This window comes from Hydra viridissima, unplaced genomic scaffold (assembly GCF_058129835.1).
Source record: "Hydra viridissima isolate aposymbiotic clone 2 unplaced genomic scaffold, HvirCarnegie_v1 scaffold_14, whole genome shotgun sequence".
NCBI lineage: Eukaryota > Metazoa > Cnidaria > Hydrozoa > Anthoathecata > Hydridae > Hydra > Hydra viridissima.
This window is the reverse complement of record NW_028324313.1, coordinates 3,104,352-3,122,172: the sequence shown is the minus strand read 5'-3', so window position 1 is coordinate 3,122,172 and position 17,821 is coordinate 3,104,352. Positions and strand designations below refer to the sequence as shown.

General features: G+C 29.1%; 4 protein-coding genes and 1 long non-coding RNA gene across 10 annotated transcripts; 3 read left to right on the top strand and 2 right to left on the bottom strand.

Moving 5' to 3' along the window:
• Window positions 1-569: 569 nt before the first annotated feature.
• Window positions 570-1,069, bottom strand: LOC149878849 (uncharacterized). The gene is made up of 2 exons (XR_016446792.1): window positions 961-1,069; window positions 570-766 (listed from the first exon to the last, which is right to left on the bottom strand). It is a non-coding gene; the product is annotated as an uncharacterized LOC149878849 (long non-coding RNA).
• An 809-nt stretch (window positions 1,070-1,878) lies between these two features.
• On the top strand, window positions 1,879-4,359 carry LOC149878848 (uncharacterized). 3 transcript variants are annotated; one of them, XM_090071843.1, is made up of 6 exons: window positions 1,879-2,492; window positions 2,760-2,816; window positions 2,970-3,142; window positions 3,411-3,478; window positions 3,685-3,800; window positions 4,133-4,359. In XM_090071843.1, the coding sequence occupies exons 3-6, from the start codon at window positions 3,014-3,016 to the stop codon at window positions 4,147-4,149; spliced, it is 330 nt and encodes a 109-aa protein (XP_089927969.1). In that variant the 5' UTR covers window positions 1,879-2,492; window positions 2,760-2,816; window positions 2,970-3,013; the 3' UTR covers window positions 4,150-4,359. The 3 variants fall into 3 exon arrangements, with proteins under 3 accessions (XP_089927969.1, XP_089927970.1, XP_089927968.1); XM_090071844.1 differs by having other exon boundaries at window positions 1,879-2,502; window positions 3,414-3,478; XM_090071842.1 differs by having other exon boundaries at window positions 1,879-2,502.
• A 1,048-nt stretch (window positions 4,360-5,407) lies between these two features.
• Window positions 5,408-6,877, top strand: LOC149878847 (zinc finger MYM-type protein 1-like). Its single transcript, XM_090071231.1, has one exon. The coding sequence runs from the start codon at window positions 5,408-5,410 to the stop codon at window positions 6,875-6,877; it is 1,470 nt and encodes a 489-aa protein (XP_089927357.1).
• Window positions 6,878-11,916: 5,039 nt separating this feature from the next.
• LOC149878845 (uncharacterized) lies at window positions 11,917-16,668 on the bottom strand. 4 transcript variants are annotated; one of them, XM_090072239.1, is made up of 3 exons: window positions 16,547-16,668; window positions 12,941-13,019; window positions 11,917-12,684 (listed from the first exon to the last, which is right to left on the bottom strand). In XM_090072239.1, exons 2-3 carry the CDS (start codon window positions 12,980-12,982, stop codon window positions 12,034-12,036), a joined length of 693 nt encoding a protein of 230 aa, XP_089928365.1. In that variant the 5' UTR covers window positions 12,983-13,019; window positions 16,547-16,668; the 3' UTR covers window positions 11,917-12,033. The 4 variants fall into 4 exon arrangements, with proteins under 4 accessions (XP_089928365.1, XP_089928367.1, XP_089928366.1 ...); XM_090072241.1 differs by lacking the exon at window positions 16,547-16,668 and adding an exon at window positions 15,934-16,029; XM_090072240.1 differs by lacking the exon at window positions 16,547-16,668 and adding an exon at window positions 15,871-16,004.
• Window positions 14,594-15,555, top strand: LOC149878846 (uncharacterized). The gene has a single exon (XM_090072237.1). The coding sequence runs from the start codon at window positions 14,629-14,631 to the stop codon at window positions 15,388-15,390; it is 762 nt and encodes a 253-aa protein (XP_089928363.1). The 5' UTR covers window positions 14,594-14,628; the 3' UTR covers window positions 15,391-15,555.
• Window positions 16,669-17,821: the final 1,153 nt, after the last annotated feature.

The window sequence follows — 17,821 nt, the reverse complement described above, 5'->3', positions numbered from 1 at the left end:
GGCCTCTTGTGCCTCCTCTGACATCAGTCCAATTGGCAAGTACTGTCTAGCAATAATGGCATGGCCATGAACTAAAATTTTGTGTACTGATTGTGACATGTAATACCAGGAATACTTAGATATGTAAAGTTTAAGAGCAGTAATACAAAACTCTTTAAACTTGACAGTACCAATTTCAAATCCAGATGATAAAGTGACTAGAATGATGTAAAAATAAAAGAGTTTCATCTACTATCAAAATTTTGGCAGTTGATTGATAGTCTGCAAAGGCTCGTCGGGCGGTGTTTCCATCATTACTGGTACCTACAAATTGCATATATGTGATAGTTAACCTGATGATTCATATACAAGTATTTATGTAATTTCACTTACCAGATCCTCCACTTTTTGGGAAATCCACAACCAGTCCTATTTGGTTCATAAATTCTATCTGGATACGTTTATTCACTAGCTTAACATTTTCCTTATCTTCAATAGCTCTAGACTGCCACTTTTGAGTTTCCAGCTTGTATCCAATATGTAATACCATTTCAAAAAACCTAATCCAGGAATGCAGGTTTTATATTTCCTTATATTTCCAACTTTATATTTCCCCGGTTTGCATCCTTCCATTTCTTTTGATATACTTTTAAAAACGCAGCACATCCAGTAGAACCCAAATTCATAGAGACTAGAATAGCTTCTACAGACAAAGAAAATGATTTATCACTAGGTTTTAGTTGGTCATGCCGTATACGTTTATGGACATCACTTATCTTCATATCAACTACAAAAAATGATTTTAACATAATTAGTGCAACCACTATAAACTAATATAACATGAATATGGCCATTATTTTCATTTCAGCTACATTTAATTAGGCCAGTATAATAAGCACAGCACCTATTATTACCTAAAACCAAAAAAATAGGTTTGTCGCTAACAGCATTTTACGAAAATATCTTTTTTTAAATGTTTACCAAACTTAAAGGGGCAGCTAAGAGCAGAATTAAACACCACCAACAGGCTGTACATATATTGTATTAACTTGTTTTAACAATAATAAGCGGTTCCAGCAGGTTCTAAATTATATGCGCCACTTTTAATATAATATTTTAATATTATAAATAAGAATCTTGCCTTTATATTTCAAAATGAAACTGTGAGTTTAATACAAGACCTTGGAATTTATGGTGGTATTTTTCGTAAAGCTATAAAATTAAATTTTAATAATGTGTCAATTAATTTCGCATAAGTTAAATAATTTAAAGGTTATTCATTGTCATAGTTGTAGGTGATATATCTATTATAAAAATTAATAAATGAATTTCTAAATATATTCAATTGTAAATGATATTTGTACATTTATGATGTACTATCAAACTACCAATAATGTATTAAACCATACATTATGCTCTTATATACATAATATACTAAGTAGTTGGAAGTATTTCGAATATTTTTTTTTGAGGTTTTGTCTACCACCTGGCCCACTGTGCGATGCTTTATTTCTGGATCAAATCAATCCGTAAATAATTTGAACCGATCTGTAAATTTGGTGCACAATCGGACAATCCGATAAACATTAATGGATCGGCGGTCTCCATTATCTTATGCCGAAAAAACATTGACTAAAACAACAAGCTTATATTTTCTTTTTCAGTTATTTTTTTAAACTCATTTTAACCTTTTAAAAATTTTAAATAAAAAATTTTGAAAATACCTAATATATATAATATATAAAATTTAATATTTTTCAAATTGTTGCATGATTTTTAATGAGCAAAATAATTTAATATTTTTAGAAAAACATTTTCAATTTAAACCAAAAAACACCAGCCTGGTTACTGTTTTACATGAAGTGGTTTTTAAATTATGGAATTTAAATTGAATATATTGAAAAAATGGCGAAAAAAAGCGTTTAGCCATTTTGTTTTTTCTTAAAGTTAAAGTTTGAGTATATTGTTGTGGTCAAAAAACCTAAAAATGGAAACCAATTTTCTTCATTTTTACAAACTTCCTTTCATAATCTTCATCAAAAAAGGAGGGTGTAAAAATACATAACCGCCTTTGAGTAATAGTTTTTTTTTTTTTAAAATAGATTTTGGGCTGATACACGTCTAGCGCCACTTAACTTCTTTCTCACCTCTCACTCCCTCTGTATTTTAACGATTGATTATGAATGAGAATTTTTATGCTAATTAAGAATCCTATAAAATTCTCTCAAAATCAAAGTAAAGTTCTTCAATCTGAAGTTAAAAGTAGAAAACAACAAATTACTGATGTTCGCCATCTTGAATAAAGAATAATTTGTTTAAAACATCTTTTAAAACAGCCTGGTTTTTATTAGTAAAGTTTTTGAATATATAAGGGTACAATATCAGCAAATAGTATCTTTTTAATATCAGCAAATAGTATCTTTTGGTCAACTGGTGTTCATGCAATGAAAGCTGCCTATAATAAGTTTCCAATTGATGATTCCTGGAACAAGCTCAGAGTTAAAAGAATTAAAGTAACTGGAGGTCATTAAATTTTACTGTATTAATTGCTATTTTAATTGTTTATTATGAATAAAAAAAACTATTATTAATGTTTTATATTATTAGTGAAGTACAATATCAAATAAACTTTTTTCTTTCTAATTTGGGATAAGTAATATTTTGAATCTGTTTATTTTATTATTATTGCCTAGATATATATTGAATCTGTTTACACTTATTCTACATTTTAGTTTTTATATTCATTGTTTATATTTATTTTACTAAATAATTACTAATAGATAAAGAAGTATGTGAAGGAGTTAACTTCACAACTACAGAGGAATCTGAAGAAGAATGTGAGTAATTATGTTTGTGAATAGTTGGTTTCTTTTTGGATTTGTCTTTTCTTTTTTTTTTTATATGGTAAAGAATAAAAATAAAAAAAAAGAACTGTATGTATTTAAAAAAAAAATGTATATACATGCTTAATAAATTGCTTTTTTTTTTAGAATTTCAGAAAAAGGTTTTTAAACAACTTTTAGAAATTAAAAGTATGGTAAAGGATCTTCAAAATGTTTCTTCATTTGTATCCGAAGATCTGCAAATAAATGCATTGAGTTCAATAGAACAACTTATTGAGCTAGATACTACATTAAATGACAGTGTCATTTTTTCTAAATGGGTAAGTTGCCCTGTTGCTATTGCTAGTTTGAATTTTTTGAATTTTTCTTTATGTTGTCATGGTAAATTTATTTATATTATTAACTGAAAAGTTGATTAAACAATATAATTTTATTTTATTTATTATAATTTGTCATTCTATCCATAATTACTTTTTGTTTTTTCAACTTTCAATGTTTTTTAATTTGTTTAAAAATGTAAGGGATTTTGTAAAAGATTGCCTCTAATTACATAATTATTTAAACATTGATTAAAGATTTTTTTGAGAGCAGGTATCGCAAATAGCGAAAATTGGTGGAGTTAACTTAAAAGATAGTGTAAAACGTGTTATTGAGTGCTAGGTCAATTTTCTACACCTTTTCAAGCCAAAATGGCAATAGTTTTTAATGGATTATTTAAAAAGTGTTTGCAAAATATATTTATTATATTAAATATAATTATACGCTTTTTTAAGCATATCATTATATGCTTTCTTTCCTGTAGCATGAATGTTGTATTGTACAATATTGTAAATATTGATTCAAATAATTACTAACTTTTTAGGCTGTTAACGATTGAGTTGCGCTGTTTGTTAAACATGAAGGGGCAAACCAATTCCACAAACAAAACCAAACAAAAGTTTGTTTCTTCAAAGACCAAATTGTATCGTGTTTTAGTTGGTAATATGTTTTGTTTAAACTTTTTAAGTATGCAGATTTTTACTAATAGTATTTAAGCAAGAAGTTTGAATTTTATATTTTAAAGAGTGTCTCAAAAAGATACCCAGATGAAGCAGGGATTTATGAAGCTGTAAATCAGTTCTGAAATATTTGCCAATAAATTTTTGTAGAAAGCAGAAATCGGAAGATTAGAGTTTTTTAATTGCATTTTAGGATATGTTATGATTTTGTTTGTGTCTTGTGTAAAGCGCTTTTTCTAAAATACACGTTTATTTATTTAATCTTTCATTGTATTATAAATTGTATTATAAAAGTTTTATTTTTTGGTTTAGATTCTGTATCTCAATGATATCCTGGCCTATCGATACGATATCCTGTAAATTTTGTTTTTATATATTGTATAAACATATATACAGACACTCACACACATTAATCTTTAAAAAAATATTTATATTTTTATATATATCTATGAATTGTATATTTTAGGTTTTTTTTATATTTATCATTCTGTATTACTGTTGTATTAAAAATCGATTTTGGAAATATTGCAAGTGTAGAGTTCAACAAACAATTTTGTTTTATTTGCCAATTCAAGATATATATATATATATATATATATATATATATATATATATATATATATATATATATATATATATATATATATATATATATATATATATATATGTATACATATATATATATATATGTATACATACATATATATACATATATATATATATATGTATATATATACATATATATATGTATATATATACTCAGAGCCGGCTCGTAGCGTGTGCGAAGTGTGCGAAACACACAGGCGCAGCATTAAAAAGGCGCAAAATTAAAATTTTGCTTAGAAACAAAATATATTGATCTTTCAAGATCTATAGCTAAAAATATCAAAGGTACTAAGTCCATTTTTGTGAAAACTGAGTTATGCCCCTTGTCTAATCCCAATCAGTTTTTTTTACAATGTTTTCTGCTAACCAATCAGACAAAAGTTTACATTTTATGTTTACTTCTGGACAAGATGGCCGACATTAATGCTGAAATCGGTCCCCGCCTTAAATTTCTATTGTCAGTTGTGAATGACATATCTGCACCTTATTTTCCAGATTTAAAAAAGATTTTCTTGAATGTTTTTATAAAAAATATACAAATCTCTTTTTTAGTCTATTATTTATATAATTATTTTTACACATTGTTTGTTTTGGTTATTTTTTGTGCATAATTATTTTTTGTTAGTAATATTAGATCTAGCTAGTAAAATTGCATGCAATTACAACTGCCTATTTTGATGCAGATAGTGCGGTTTCAGATTATAATGCATTGCATAATGAGTTGTTTTTTGCATATTTTTTAAAGTTCAAATAATTAAATTTAAAAAAATGATTGTTATTATTTTATTATAAAAAATAGAAGGTATTATAAAGGCATAAAATTTTAAAGAACTTGCATTAAACCAAATGAAAAATAAATAAAAAACCCAAGCAAAAGGATTAAGACTTAGACTGTTAGATAAAATTTTAAGTATTATAAAAAAGGCTAAGTATTTTTCGATTATTGTAGATTGTACACCAGATAATAGTCACAAAGAGCAAATGTCTATTATTATACGTTACGTTAACATTGCAAAACAATTGGAGAACCAGGTTATCAGTGTCACAATTCAAGAAAGTTTTATAGGATTCATAAATGTATTAGATACTACTGGATTAGGACTTACTGAAGAAATTTTGAATTCATTGGAATCAAATAATTTATCTGTCATGGATATTCGTGGACAAGGATATGATAATGGATCCAATATGAAAGGTAAAAAAATTGGTGTACAGAAGCGTATAAAAGATATAAATTCACGAGCCTTTTATATTCCTTGTGTCTGTCACTCCTTGAACTTGGTTGTTGCGGATGCAGTCCAAGGATGTTTAGAACTTATGAGGTTTTTTTCACAAATTCAAGCTTTGTATAATTTTTTCTCTGCAACTACAAAGCGTTGGCAAATTTTTGAATCAAAATGTTGCAAATTAACAGTAAAGTCATTAAGTACTACCAGATGGGAAAGTCATGTGAATGCTGTTCGTGCTCTAAAATTGGGATTAAAAGAAATTTATTGTGCATTGAAAGAAGTTGTCAACATTGAAAAAGATTCTATTACTAGAATAACTGCTGAATCACTTGCATCAAAATTAAACAGTTTTGAATTCATATGTGGTGTTGTGGTTTGGCACGATGTATTAACTGAAATTAATTGTACTAGCAAACTATTACAATGTCAAACTGTAGACGTGAAGACTGCTGCAAATGCATTAAAGAAAACTATCGATTTTTTTGTTACTAAACACACTGAAGATTCTTACAAAATATATATTTCAAAAGCCAAAATTCCAGCTAATGATGCAAACTTGACCAATGAATTCAGTTCTATTTCACGTGAAAGAGCAAGAAAAAGAAAAAGGTTTTTTGATGATGAACCTTTTGAAGAAGATGGTGATATACAACCAAACCAAAAATTCAAAAAGCAGTTTTTTGATATTCTCTTTAAAATAGCTAAAGAATCAATAAATGAACGATTTGAAAGCTTTTCAAGTACAATAGAACCGTTCGAGTTTTTGTATAATATCAAAGAAATTGATAAAATAGGAGAAGAAGGCTTAATTAATAAATGCAGATTACTGGAAAAAGTATTGACTCATGGTGATTCAAAAGATGTGTATTCAGAGGATTTGTTTCTGGAACTTAATTTGTTATCACGGAAATTAGATGGGAAAAAATCACCGGAATCTGTGCTTAAATGGATATATGATAGTCAGCTTGAAGAACTGTTTCCTAATGTTTGTATTTCCTTACGAATATTATTAACACTACCGGTAACAGTGAGTACAGGGGAACGTAGTTTTTCCAAATTAAAATTAATAAAAAACTATTTACGATCAACAATGGGCCAGGAACGTTTAAATGGTTTATCAATAATTTCCATTGAAAACAAAATTGCTGAATCTGTGGATATTGATACTTTAAGATTAAATTTTGCAAAATCTAAAGTTAGACGTGTTCCGTTTAGTAACTAAAAATATGTTTAAAATCAAAAAATTTCTTAAGAAAGTTATTGTATTTGTAGTATGCATTGTTTTATGATTTAAAAAAAGTGACATTTTTTGCGAACGAGCTCGGAATTTAAATCTAAAAGGCGCCTAATTTATTCTCGCACACATATAGTATTTTTCACGAGCCGGCTCTGTATATACTTATACATATATAAGCATTGTTTCAACGTTATATTTCAACCTTAATTCGACGTCTTTTAGTAACGTTAAATCGACGTTTTACTATCAACGTTACAAATCCTTGCAAAATCGGCTGCTTTAACAACGCTTAAGCAACGCTTTTTTAGTAACGTTTTTTCAACGTTATGTTGCGACGTTTATGCAACGCTTTTTTAGTAACATTTTTTCAACGTTTAGTTGCGACATTTTTGTAACGTCTTTTGGTAACGTTTTTTCAACGTTACGCAACAACGTTTAATCAATGTGTCTTTAACAACGTTACATATCTTTGCAAAATCGATTACTTTGTCAACGTTTCCGCAACATCTTTTGCGACCGGTTTTCAACGTTGATTCAACGCTGACATGTTTGCTGGGTAGGTTCTTTTTATTTAAAAAAAGATCCAGCTGTGTTTTTTGTTTCCCTGATGGGATTTAAGAGAAAATGAAATGCAATAAAATGGTATCGAAATGATCTAATCTCATCAATATTTAACATTTTATAAGTCTCGTGTACTGACTAAAATTTATATTTAAATTTAAAAGAAAATAGTTTTCCAACAAAACGAAAAAAAAAAACAGATAAAAAACCGGTCTTTACAGCAGATCACGCTTTTTTTTTTTTTTTTTTTTGTTGTTGAAAAAAATCGTATTTAGAAAAAAACTGTCCGTATTCAGCAACCAAAATCCAGTAGATTCGTTCCCTCAGACACCACTCAAGATGTCTGAGTAAATCTTTATCTTCTCTTCTTTCAGTCTATTAACATTCTACCTGAGCCTCCTCGACATTTATAGTAAACAAATAAAAATTTTGAGACAGCTCTAAAGAAATCAGTAGTTAAATTTTCCCCGGACATTCCAATGGTTTTTATTTCAAGTATCGCAAGCATTGATAAATTCTTCATCTTTGTCGCTAATGTATTCGCTGTCAAAAAATCTCGCTTAAATTTCAGAGTTTGTAAGTGGTGGTTCCGCTGTGGAAACATCAGCATCAGAATTAGTTAATGAAGCTGCTTTGATATTCTCTGGTGTAAAATCTGGTTTAACGTTTTAAAAATTATCTTTCTGATTCCGCAAATCTTTAAATAGATAATCATTGTCAGCAATAAGTGGTTTTTGAATTGCATTCAAGATTACTAATTTACGAAAACAATTTACAATCGTTATTATGGATACTGCATACCACGCGCGCACCAACGTTTGCATTCCGACTTCGCTGTTTTTAAAAATTCTGATAATCTTGCAAATCATATTTTTATGATATTTTTCTTTCAGTGATTTTATAAAGTTTTTGTCCGTATACTCTGTTGTCAATGTGATATCTTGAGATTAAAAAAAAAAAAGAAAAAAAAGAAACTGTATTGATTTTAAATTCTTGATACGAGAGAGTGTGTGCAATTACCAATTACAAGTGCCACACTTCTTAAATCAGATGCAAATTTTCGATTTAATTCTGGCACCCACTCCTCAAATTATACTACATCCATCCAATTATTTTTTTTGATATTGATATCGCCACGGTAGCAGCTTTCTGATGACAAAGGCTCATATCTTATTCCCTAGAGCATTTGCTGCTGACATTCCAGTTCCAGTTTCCTTTAACTTTCCATCTGAACACCTTTTTGATTTAATTACATAGGTCTACAAAAAATTTATTGCATTAAATTTGACACTTGTTCTTACATAATTTTGATACGCTGCATTCAAATCTGGCATCAGATTTTTATGGAAAGCTACAGATTTTTTGCAATAAACATTTTTTTATTTTGCAAAACATTAGAAATGATTCTAAAATAGAGATTTGAAACTCATTTGGAAGTGCTATGATATATTTTTTACAATAAAAGTTGTTTACCAAACTAAAACAAAAGCAGAAAGCAGATGAAAAAAAAAGTGAACTGTTTAAAAAAACATTTTATAAATATCGTCCTATAAATAAAGTCCAACTTTAAATTATCAACTTTTTATTGATTAATAACAAAATCATGTTTTACTTTAGTTTTAAAAAAGATTACAGATTACATTGTTTAATTAAAACTATTTAATCAGGAAGAAACTTTTGCTTGTTGCTCTTTCTTTTATAAACTTTTCCTGAGTCTTCTTGCTTGATGCCCCAACAGTAGTCTGCCATCATATGTATGTCCTATCGTCCTTGGTAACGATCTTTAACTGTCTTAAGATCTTGATGGAATTGCTCTCCTTGCTCTTCACTCACATCTCCAAGATTTTCAGGAAACTGGTCAAGATGACTATTTATATAATGAAGTTTTATGCTCATTTTGCATCCAAGATCACAAAAGGCTTTCAACATTTCATCAACTAAATCTGCATAGTTTTCTGCTTTTTTACCAAGAAATTTTTCTACTACAACCACAAACGACAACCAAGCTGTTTTCTCTTTGATATTCATTGTTTTAATGAATTCTTTATCTTTTTTAAGATAGCGAATTTGTGGCCCATAAAAACTCCTGCTTTTTTTTTCTCTATTGACAAACCTGGTAAGAATGTAACTATATACTGAAAGCAATCACTATCAGTTTTCAGTGCTTTAACAAATTGTTTCATGAATCCAAGTTTAAGATGGAGTGAAGGAAAAACTATTTTATTTCGACTAACAATGGGTTCATTCATAACATTTTGCATGCCCACTGCGAGAGTCTTGCGAATGGGCCATTCTTTTTGTATCCAGTGTTGATTTCTTGCTCGACTATCCCACATACAGAGATAACATGGAAACTTTGTAAAACCCTTCTGCTGACCAAGTAGAAAGTTAACCATCTTTAGATCTAAACAAATAATCTAGTTATGTTCGCGATATTTAATCAAGCTAAGCACCATTTTAATGTCATCGTAAGTTTCTCGCAAATGAACAGAATGACCAATTGGTACAGAACCAAAAATATTTCCATTGTGCAATAGGACGCATTTGAGGCTTCGCTTTGAGCTATTGATAAAAAGTCTCTTGTTCTAAAGTAAGGAACTTTTGCAAAACTATCAAGTAGGTTTTTTTCCTTTAAACGTGATGCTAATACTTCTGCTGCTTGCTTAGAAAGTCCTAAATCACAAACTAAGTCATTCAGTTCTATCTGACTAAAACACTGTGGCAAACTGAATTGTTTAGCATTAGATGAGAAGTCTTCCAAATCTGGTAAAAATTCTTCTGTTTCCGTAGCAGACATACTTTCCTCGTCTTCTGACAAAAATAAACCTTTAAAAATTGGAAATGGAATCTCTTTAGAATGTTGAATTGGTCTAATAGCAGAAGGAATGTTGGGATAAGCTATTTTTTGCCTCTTTATTTTGCCAATACCATTAGTATTAACAAGATAAAAATAGCAGTCGTCAATGTGGTTTTGTGGTTCCCTCCAAACCATGGGAACTCCAAAAGGTAAATTCTTTCTTTTTCCTTTTGTCCAATCTCGAAGACTTTCTTCACAAATATGGCACACAGTATGTGGAGCCTACTTTTTTTCTTGGTCGCCAAGTTTAATATCAAAATATAATTTATATGCTAGTTTAACAAAATTAGTAATGTTTCGTCTTTGTCGAACAAGTGTATAGCAACCACAGATATAACAGAATGAGTTAGGATTATGCTTGCACTTATGTCGATTTGAAGAAGCCATCATATTATATATTTGATCTAATAAAAACAATAATATGATTACTTTTTTTTATACCTATTGAATAAAAATACCTATAAAAAACATAGTTTTTAAAAAATAAATTGGTTATTGCAAAAAAACTAGAACCAACAAAAACGGACCTTATATTTGGATTCAGCGTTTAAAAATACATAAAAATCAGTTTAAATATCTCATGCAACAGAAAAAAGTTTTTTTTTTGTAGACCTGTGTTATCTAATTTTTTATGTTTGAAATGTCCGAATTTGCATGTTTGAAATGTCCAAATTTGCATGCTTGAAATGTCCGAATTTGCATGTTTGAAATGTCCGAATTTGCATGTTTAAAATGTCCGAATTTATATGTTAGAAATGTCCGAATTTGTATGTTTTGTTTGTCATACATTTATAGAAAATTTTAAACTCGTCACCGTAATAAACGTCTCTAATACCATATTTAGACAATAAAGTTGTTTGTGACATTTTTTTTCCAATCAATTACCAGTTCAGAAATTGATTCCCAAGATTTTTTTTTAAAAGTGATGATTCTTTGTTCTTTTCAACTGCCTAACCAACTTTTTGAAGTACTAAAATTGTTTGGCTCAAGATCTTTAGAATATAAGCATGCCTTCTTGTTTGATGATACCTGATAAAGGAACGTTTGATGGCGGATATTCAAAAACCATTTAAAAACAGCTTCGCCCAATGAGCAGCATCATAAACCTTTAAAACTATAAATTTGGTCCTTCTTAAAGTGATGAAAAGAAATTATCATTATTTATGAACCATGTTAACATGGTTTTTCTTTGGTACACTATTATTTGCTGCAACCCTTTTGTTCGACAACCCTTTCTCAATATCTTAAAGTACTTGAGTTTTTTCTTGCAGAGCTTTGTGAGCGTGTTTACGCTTTTATTCCGCTTCTAAAGTCTTGCTCTTGTTTAACCAAACAAATGCTTTATACAATAAAAACACGCAACATGACATTTAAACGTTGTTCTCATGTCTGATTTAGATATTCTAAGTTCTCTAAAATATTCATATTCCTTTAAAGTATTAAAAGTTTTATAAAATACTAGTAACTATGTTTATCGGATTATGTAACTTTATTTATCATTTTCCCTCAAAATTTTGAATTAAACGAATTTTTATCTTGGGACCGGAAAAAATGTTCGAAATAGCAAAATGTTTGAAATAACGGGGTTGGAAATAAGGAACATAACTAAGGGGCAAAAAATTTTGTTCGAAATTGCAAATGTTCAAAATAAGCTGCATTTGAAATAAATGACTTTTAATACATCTCATAAAAGATATTTTTAAAATAAAACAAAGTTATGTTCTTATTTGAGACGAAAGACTTTGGTCTTAGGAGTGCTCGTCAATATTCTTCCATTAAAAGTATTTGTTCTACTGATCTTCATGAACTCCAATCTATAGCTGCAACCCTCTTCCAAACTTGAAATTGGGTATTGGTTTTCATAACTATTTCCCCAAACCTCCGTCTCAATACTTGCATTTTCAACGTATAAATCATGGAGGATGCAATTACGGACAACTTTTGTTGCAGTAAATCCTTTCCCGTAGCGAGGAGTCTCGTCAATCCATTGAATTTTACCACAGACAGTAAATTGGTTTTGGATAATTGGCAATAACAGACTTTCTTCAACTGTTAAAGCAGAGCTGATGTCATCACCAATATGCATTATGCAAAATGAAGATCTTGTAAAGTAGTGAGCTGGATTAATGTCGCCAGAATTGAAAGAGACATAATAAAATTCCGCGAAACTTGCGCTTTCAAAACGTTTCTTAAACATCTTTAGTGAAAATATCTGGTTTTGGAATTTTTGTTGTAGCCAATTCAAATTCAAATCCTTTTCCATTATTCGCACAGTTTTGTATTCATTTTCTGTTGAGCGTATCACTATGTCAAAATACTCGTTTCCGTTCATCGAGATGATAATATCGCTTACGGAATCAATTGCACCAGTGATCTAGCATATGCATGAAGTAAGTTCATTATCATCATTATCATCATCATCCTCATCCTCATCATCATCATCATCATCATCATCATCATCATCATCATCATCATCATCATCATCATCATCATCATCATCATCATCATCATCATCATCATCATCATCATCATCATCATCATCATCATCATTATCATCATCACCATCATCATCGCATTTCAAAACTTTCAATATGATCATTATTTTGTTAGCTTATATCTAATTTGTTTACCTTCAGTCCATTCATACTACCTATCTGCACGCAATCTGCCATTTTAAGAGTATTACATATAATGTCTTTAACTGCTCAACTAAAAACACAAAATAAAAATGTTGCTGCAAGACATTGACTTACTAAACGCCTGGTAAAAAGTTTATCAGAGACAACTAAGTTTACCAATCTGTCAATTTTTGTGGACTAGTATTTAAAAAAAAAGGCGGGAATGGAATTTCCCATTTACCCTTGTCCTATTCTAAGGAATTTTTAATTTTCTTTAAAAATCTTTACCTTATTTGAAACATTATAAACATATTGTTGAATTGATTAGCTTTAAGTAACCAATGCAACATTTATATATCTCTCAACATTTGTAAAATTTATTTTAAAGGAGTTTAGTGCTAATGTTTATAATTTGTTTGCCGCCATTTTGGAGTTAACTATTATAATTATCTTAACTATCTTTTTAAACATAAGTTTTAAAACTACAGCATATCACTCTCCTCTTCCTTCTTCCTCATTGAAAATACGAACCACAAAAAAAGAACTTTAACCGGCAACACACATTTTGAACATTTCATCAAAAATTGTATGGTGAAGATTTAGGTTTTTTTATAGTAAAAATTTTGTTGTTAAAAAACTATTTTGATCAATAATGGCTCATGAAGGTGGTAAGTTTAGAATTTGCATGTAAAAACGATCGATTTACACCTAAAAACTAATATTTTTACGAAAAAGTCGATGTGACTTTCTTTTTTCCTCTTTGGATAAAATAAAAAGGAAGACTATGACAATATATGCAGCATCTAAATTTTATAAAATACCTAAGACAACCCTTGTTCAACGAACACAAGGTCGAGCAAAGAGTCAAATAGGGCGTCCAACAATTTTTGATAAAAACTTAGAGGTTAAAATTAAAAATTGGCAAATTGATATGGCCAATGTTGGTATGCCAGTCACAAAGAAACTTCTTCTTAAGGGTGTATCTATTTTAGCACATAAAATGAATCTTGACCAAAAAGTAATTGGCACTCGTTGGGCAAGCAATTTTTTCAAGAGACATTCAACACTTTCAATTCGAAAGGCTCAGACACTTCCAAAACAAAGAATACTTGTTTCCAAACAAGATATTAAAACGTGGTTCCAAAAAATAACAGAGTATATGGATAAAAATGATTTATTGTCTGTGTTTGATGATCCTAATCGAATTTGGAACCTTGATGAGTCATCTTTTGATCTGTGACCATCTATTAAAAATGCAATTGGACAAGAAAGTAAATGATTGTATAACATCACTGCAAATAGTGATAAAGAAAGTTTCTCAGTTATGATAACAGTCAATGCAAGCAATTTATTTGCACCACCTTTGGTTTTGTATCCATACGAATGGCGAATTCCACCATAAAATTGCAGCTGACTTTCCTAAAGATTGGGTTATGGGTAAATTAGCCAAAGGTTACCAGATGTCCCAAACATTTTACGATTATATATCTAGACCTTTCGTTGAATTTTTAAGGAAAAATAGTGTCCTATTGCCAATAATTCTTTTTTTAGATGGCCACAAATCACATTTGACCTTAGATTTGGGTCAAATTTGCAGTGAAAATGGTATTGTAATCATTTGTTTGCTACCTAATTGCACCCATTTTGCACAACCATTGGACCGAGTTTACTTTCATGTTGCAAAAGATATTTGGACCGACATGGTCACAGAATGGAGAATGCAAAACCTTGGAGTTGGTCTACCAAAAAGGACATTTGCACCCCTGCTCCAGACTGCAATTGCAAAAACACAGAAAAATCCTACTTTAATACCAAATGGATTTAAATGCTGCGGTTTGTGTCCTTTTTTGCTAGAAAATTTGGATCTTACAAAAGTCCCGTTAAGTGTACAAGAAAATGAAATTCAAAGGGATCCTAAAGAATCCGCTGAAACTCCGGTTATAGCTGAACTGTTAAGTACAATTGATAAGGTCAAAAATGATTTAGAAACTAATATGACACATGAGCAATTAAAATCTTTTAGAGCCCATCGTAATCTTATGTATTGGACAGGTGCAATAGAACAAGAAGCGTTATTTTATTACTGGCAGAAGAAAATGGACAAAATAAAGGGTGTTGATCCCACAACTCGAGAAAAGAACATGGTTCTAGAAACCCCATTAGAGGAAATTCCAGTAAGTAATGAGAACTTAACGCAACCAGAATCAACCATTGAAATTTATGCGACAGCTTTAGCGCCAGTTCAAAGACCTTTGCAAGCAAATGACAATGTTTTCGAGTCAATATTTGTTAGTCCAGAAGAATTTCAGAGTAAAAAAGTACAAAAACAAGCAACAAGAGTTTCATCAGTCATTACATCTTACGAATATATTGCTAGTTTAAAGCAGAAAAATAGAGCTAAAGAAGAATTAGAAAGACAGAGAATTGACAAAAAAGCAAGGAAGAAAGAGAAAAAAAGCTGAAAAGGAGTTTGAGAAACAGGAATGAAAGCGAATTCGGCTAGAAAATTTGAAAGAAAAACAAGAAAAAGCAGCTAAAAATTCTAAAACTAAGTAAAGTTATATGTAGAATAATGGAAAGGAATTTTTAATTTTATATTATTGTGTAGAATTAATAAATCTCTGTCAGAAAAATGTCTAGTGTATTAGTCATTTTAATATTCAAGAAATATGTAATAATAAACATTAGGACTTTCTTTTTTACTTATTAGGACTTTCTTTTATTCCGAACAAAATTATAGTACTTTCTTTTTGTCATCACCTCGAACTATATTACAGCTTAAATTAAGGCTTTTTTGAATGTATTCACGCCTAAAATAGGGTAAAACTGAAAATTTATTTATTATTCTACAATATTATCAAAAAGCAAGAATTTGAATTCATTATTTATTAGTATTAATTCGCTCTTATAAATTGAGATATCGAAAACTAGGACTTTCTTACGTCACACCACGGTATATCAAATACAATTTTTTTACAAATCGAAACCAATTTTCATTCCCATACTTTTAAAAAACATGTCGAAAGTTCTACATTTCAACTTTTTAACTTTGCATTCAAAATTTTTTCAGTAAAATTCAACATGGATTAACTTAATCTTTAATATGTGTAAAAATCTCTTTTCGCTTGAACAACTCTTTTTAACTTTAAAGAATTTTCTAGAGTTACATTTTTGAGCATTACGAAGGCATTAACTTTCACTGTTTGTAAACATATCATCACAAAAGGTCAACAGATTTTTTTCTAAATGAAAGTCTCACATTTAACATTAAAAATAAAACTATAATTAAATTCTTCCTGTTCAGGTTTTCTTTGATAAAAGTTTATAAAAAACTTAACGCTTTTTTTTCTGTTCTTGCATCGTTTATTTATATACTTTAAATGATTAATATTATCTCTCTTGAGATAATCTTGATAATTTAAAGTATATAAATATTTGATAAGTTTAAATACGATTGATGTACTGGATATGGTATTTTCAAAATAATAAAATACTACAAAATAAAATGACAACAATATAATAGTTACAATTTAAAGTAGGTAAGTGCGTGTTTTTGTAAATAAGCGTGATATGTTTTTTAGAATAAGATACAAAAATATTGTTTATTACAATCCTAACCTTTTGAGTTTCACTTTAAAACCTCTCGGATTGCACTATGAATTTCTCACATTAAAATCCAGCTTTAAATTACATTTGGCGTTGTAAGGCTTTGTAATTGACCGGCTTTGTAATTCTTGTGAGCCAGAGGGGCAGTGTGCTACTCCGTCACTGTATAAATTTTATTGTATAAATTTCGTACAATAAACCTTTTACTTTATAATAAAACTTCATCTACACGAACGAGTTTCATAAAACACTATGTAAAAATAAAATTAAAGAAAATGAGTCTAAACTTTCTAGTTCTCTTTTCTTTTTTAGTCCGAAATTGTAGGTTTGCATCAATCGTATTTAAACTTATCAAATGTTTATATACTTTAAATTATTAGGATTATCTAAAGAGAGAGATAATCTTAATAATTTAAAGTATATAAATCATCATCATCATTGCATTACAAAACTTTTAATATGATAATTGTTTTGTTAATTTATATCTAATTTGTTTAACTTTAGTCCATACATACTACCTATCTGCACGCAATCTGCCATTTTAAGAGTATTACATATAATGTCTTTAACTGCTCAACTAAAAACACAAAATAAAAATGTTGCTGCAAGACATTGACTTACTAAACGCCTGGTAAAAAGTTTATCGGAGACAACTAAGTTTACCAATCTGACAATTTTTGTGGACTAGTATTTAAAAAAAAAAGGCGGGAATGGAATTTCCCATTTACCCTTGTCCTATTCTAAAGTATTTTTAACTTTGTTATAAATCTTTACCTTATTTGAAAGATTATATGCATATTGTTGTATTGATTAGCTTTAAGTAACCAATGCAACATTTATATATCTCTCAACATTTGTAAAATTTATTTTAAAGGAGTTTAGTGCTAATATTCATAATTTGTTCGCCGCCATTTTGGAGTTAATTATTATAATTATCATAATTATCTTTCTAAATATAAGTTTTAAATTTACAGCATATCACTCTGCTCTTCCTTCTTCCTCATTGAAAATAAGAACTCAAAATAAGAATTTTAACCCGGCAACACACTTTATAAATTTGATAAAAGCTTAATAAAACTTCTCCTGTTTTAATTATGAAAAATGAAAAAAGGAGTCAATTTTTATTTTTATTTTTTAAAGAAGCGAACCAATCACAGGTTTCACTTTGTTTTTTCACGTTTCATGTGCATTTGGTAAATGCGGCCGTTGCTTATAGTGTCCATCGTAATGGCTTTTATAGCTGGCAAATTTTTGTTTGTTTTTTAAAACTATTAAAAAAAAAATTAA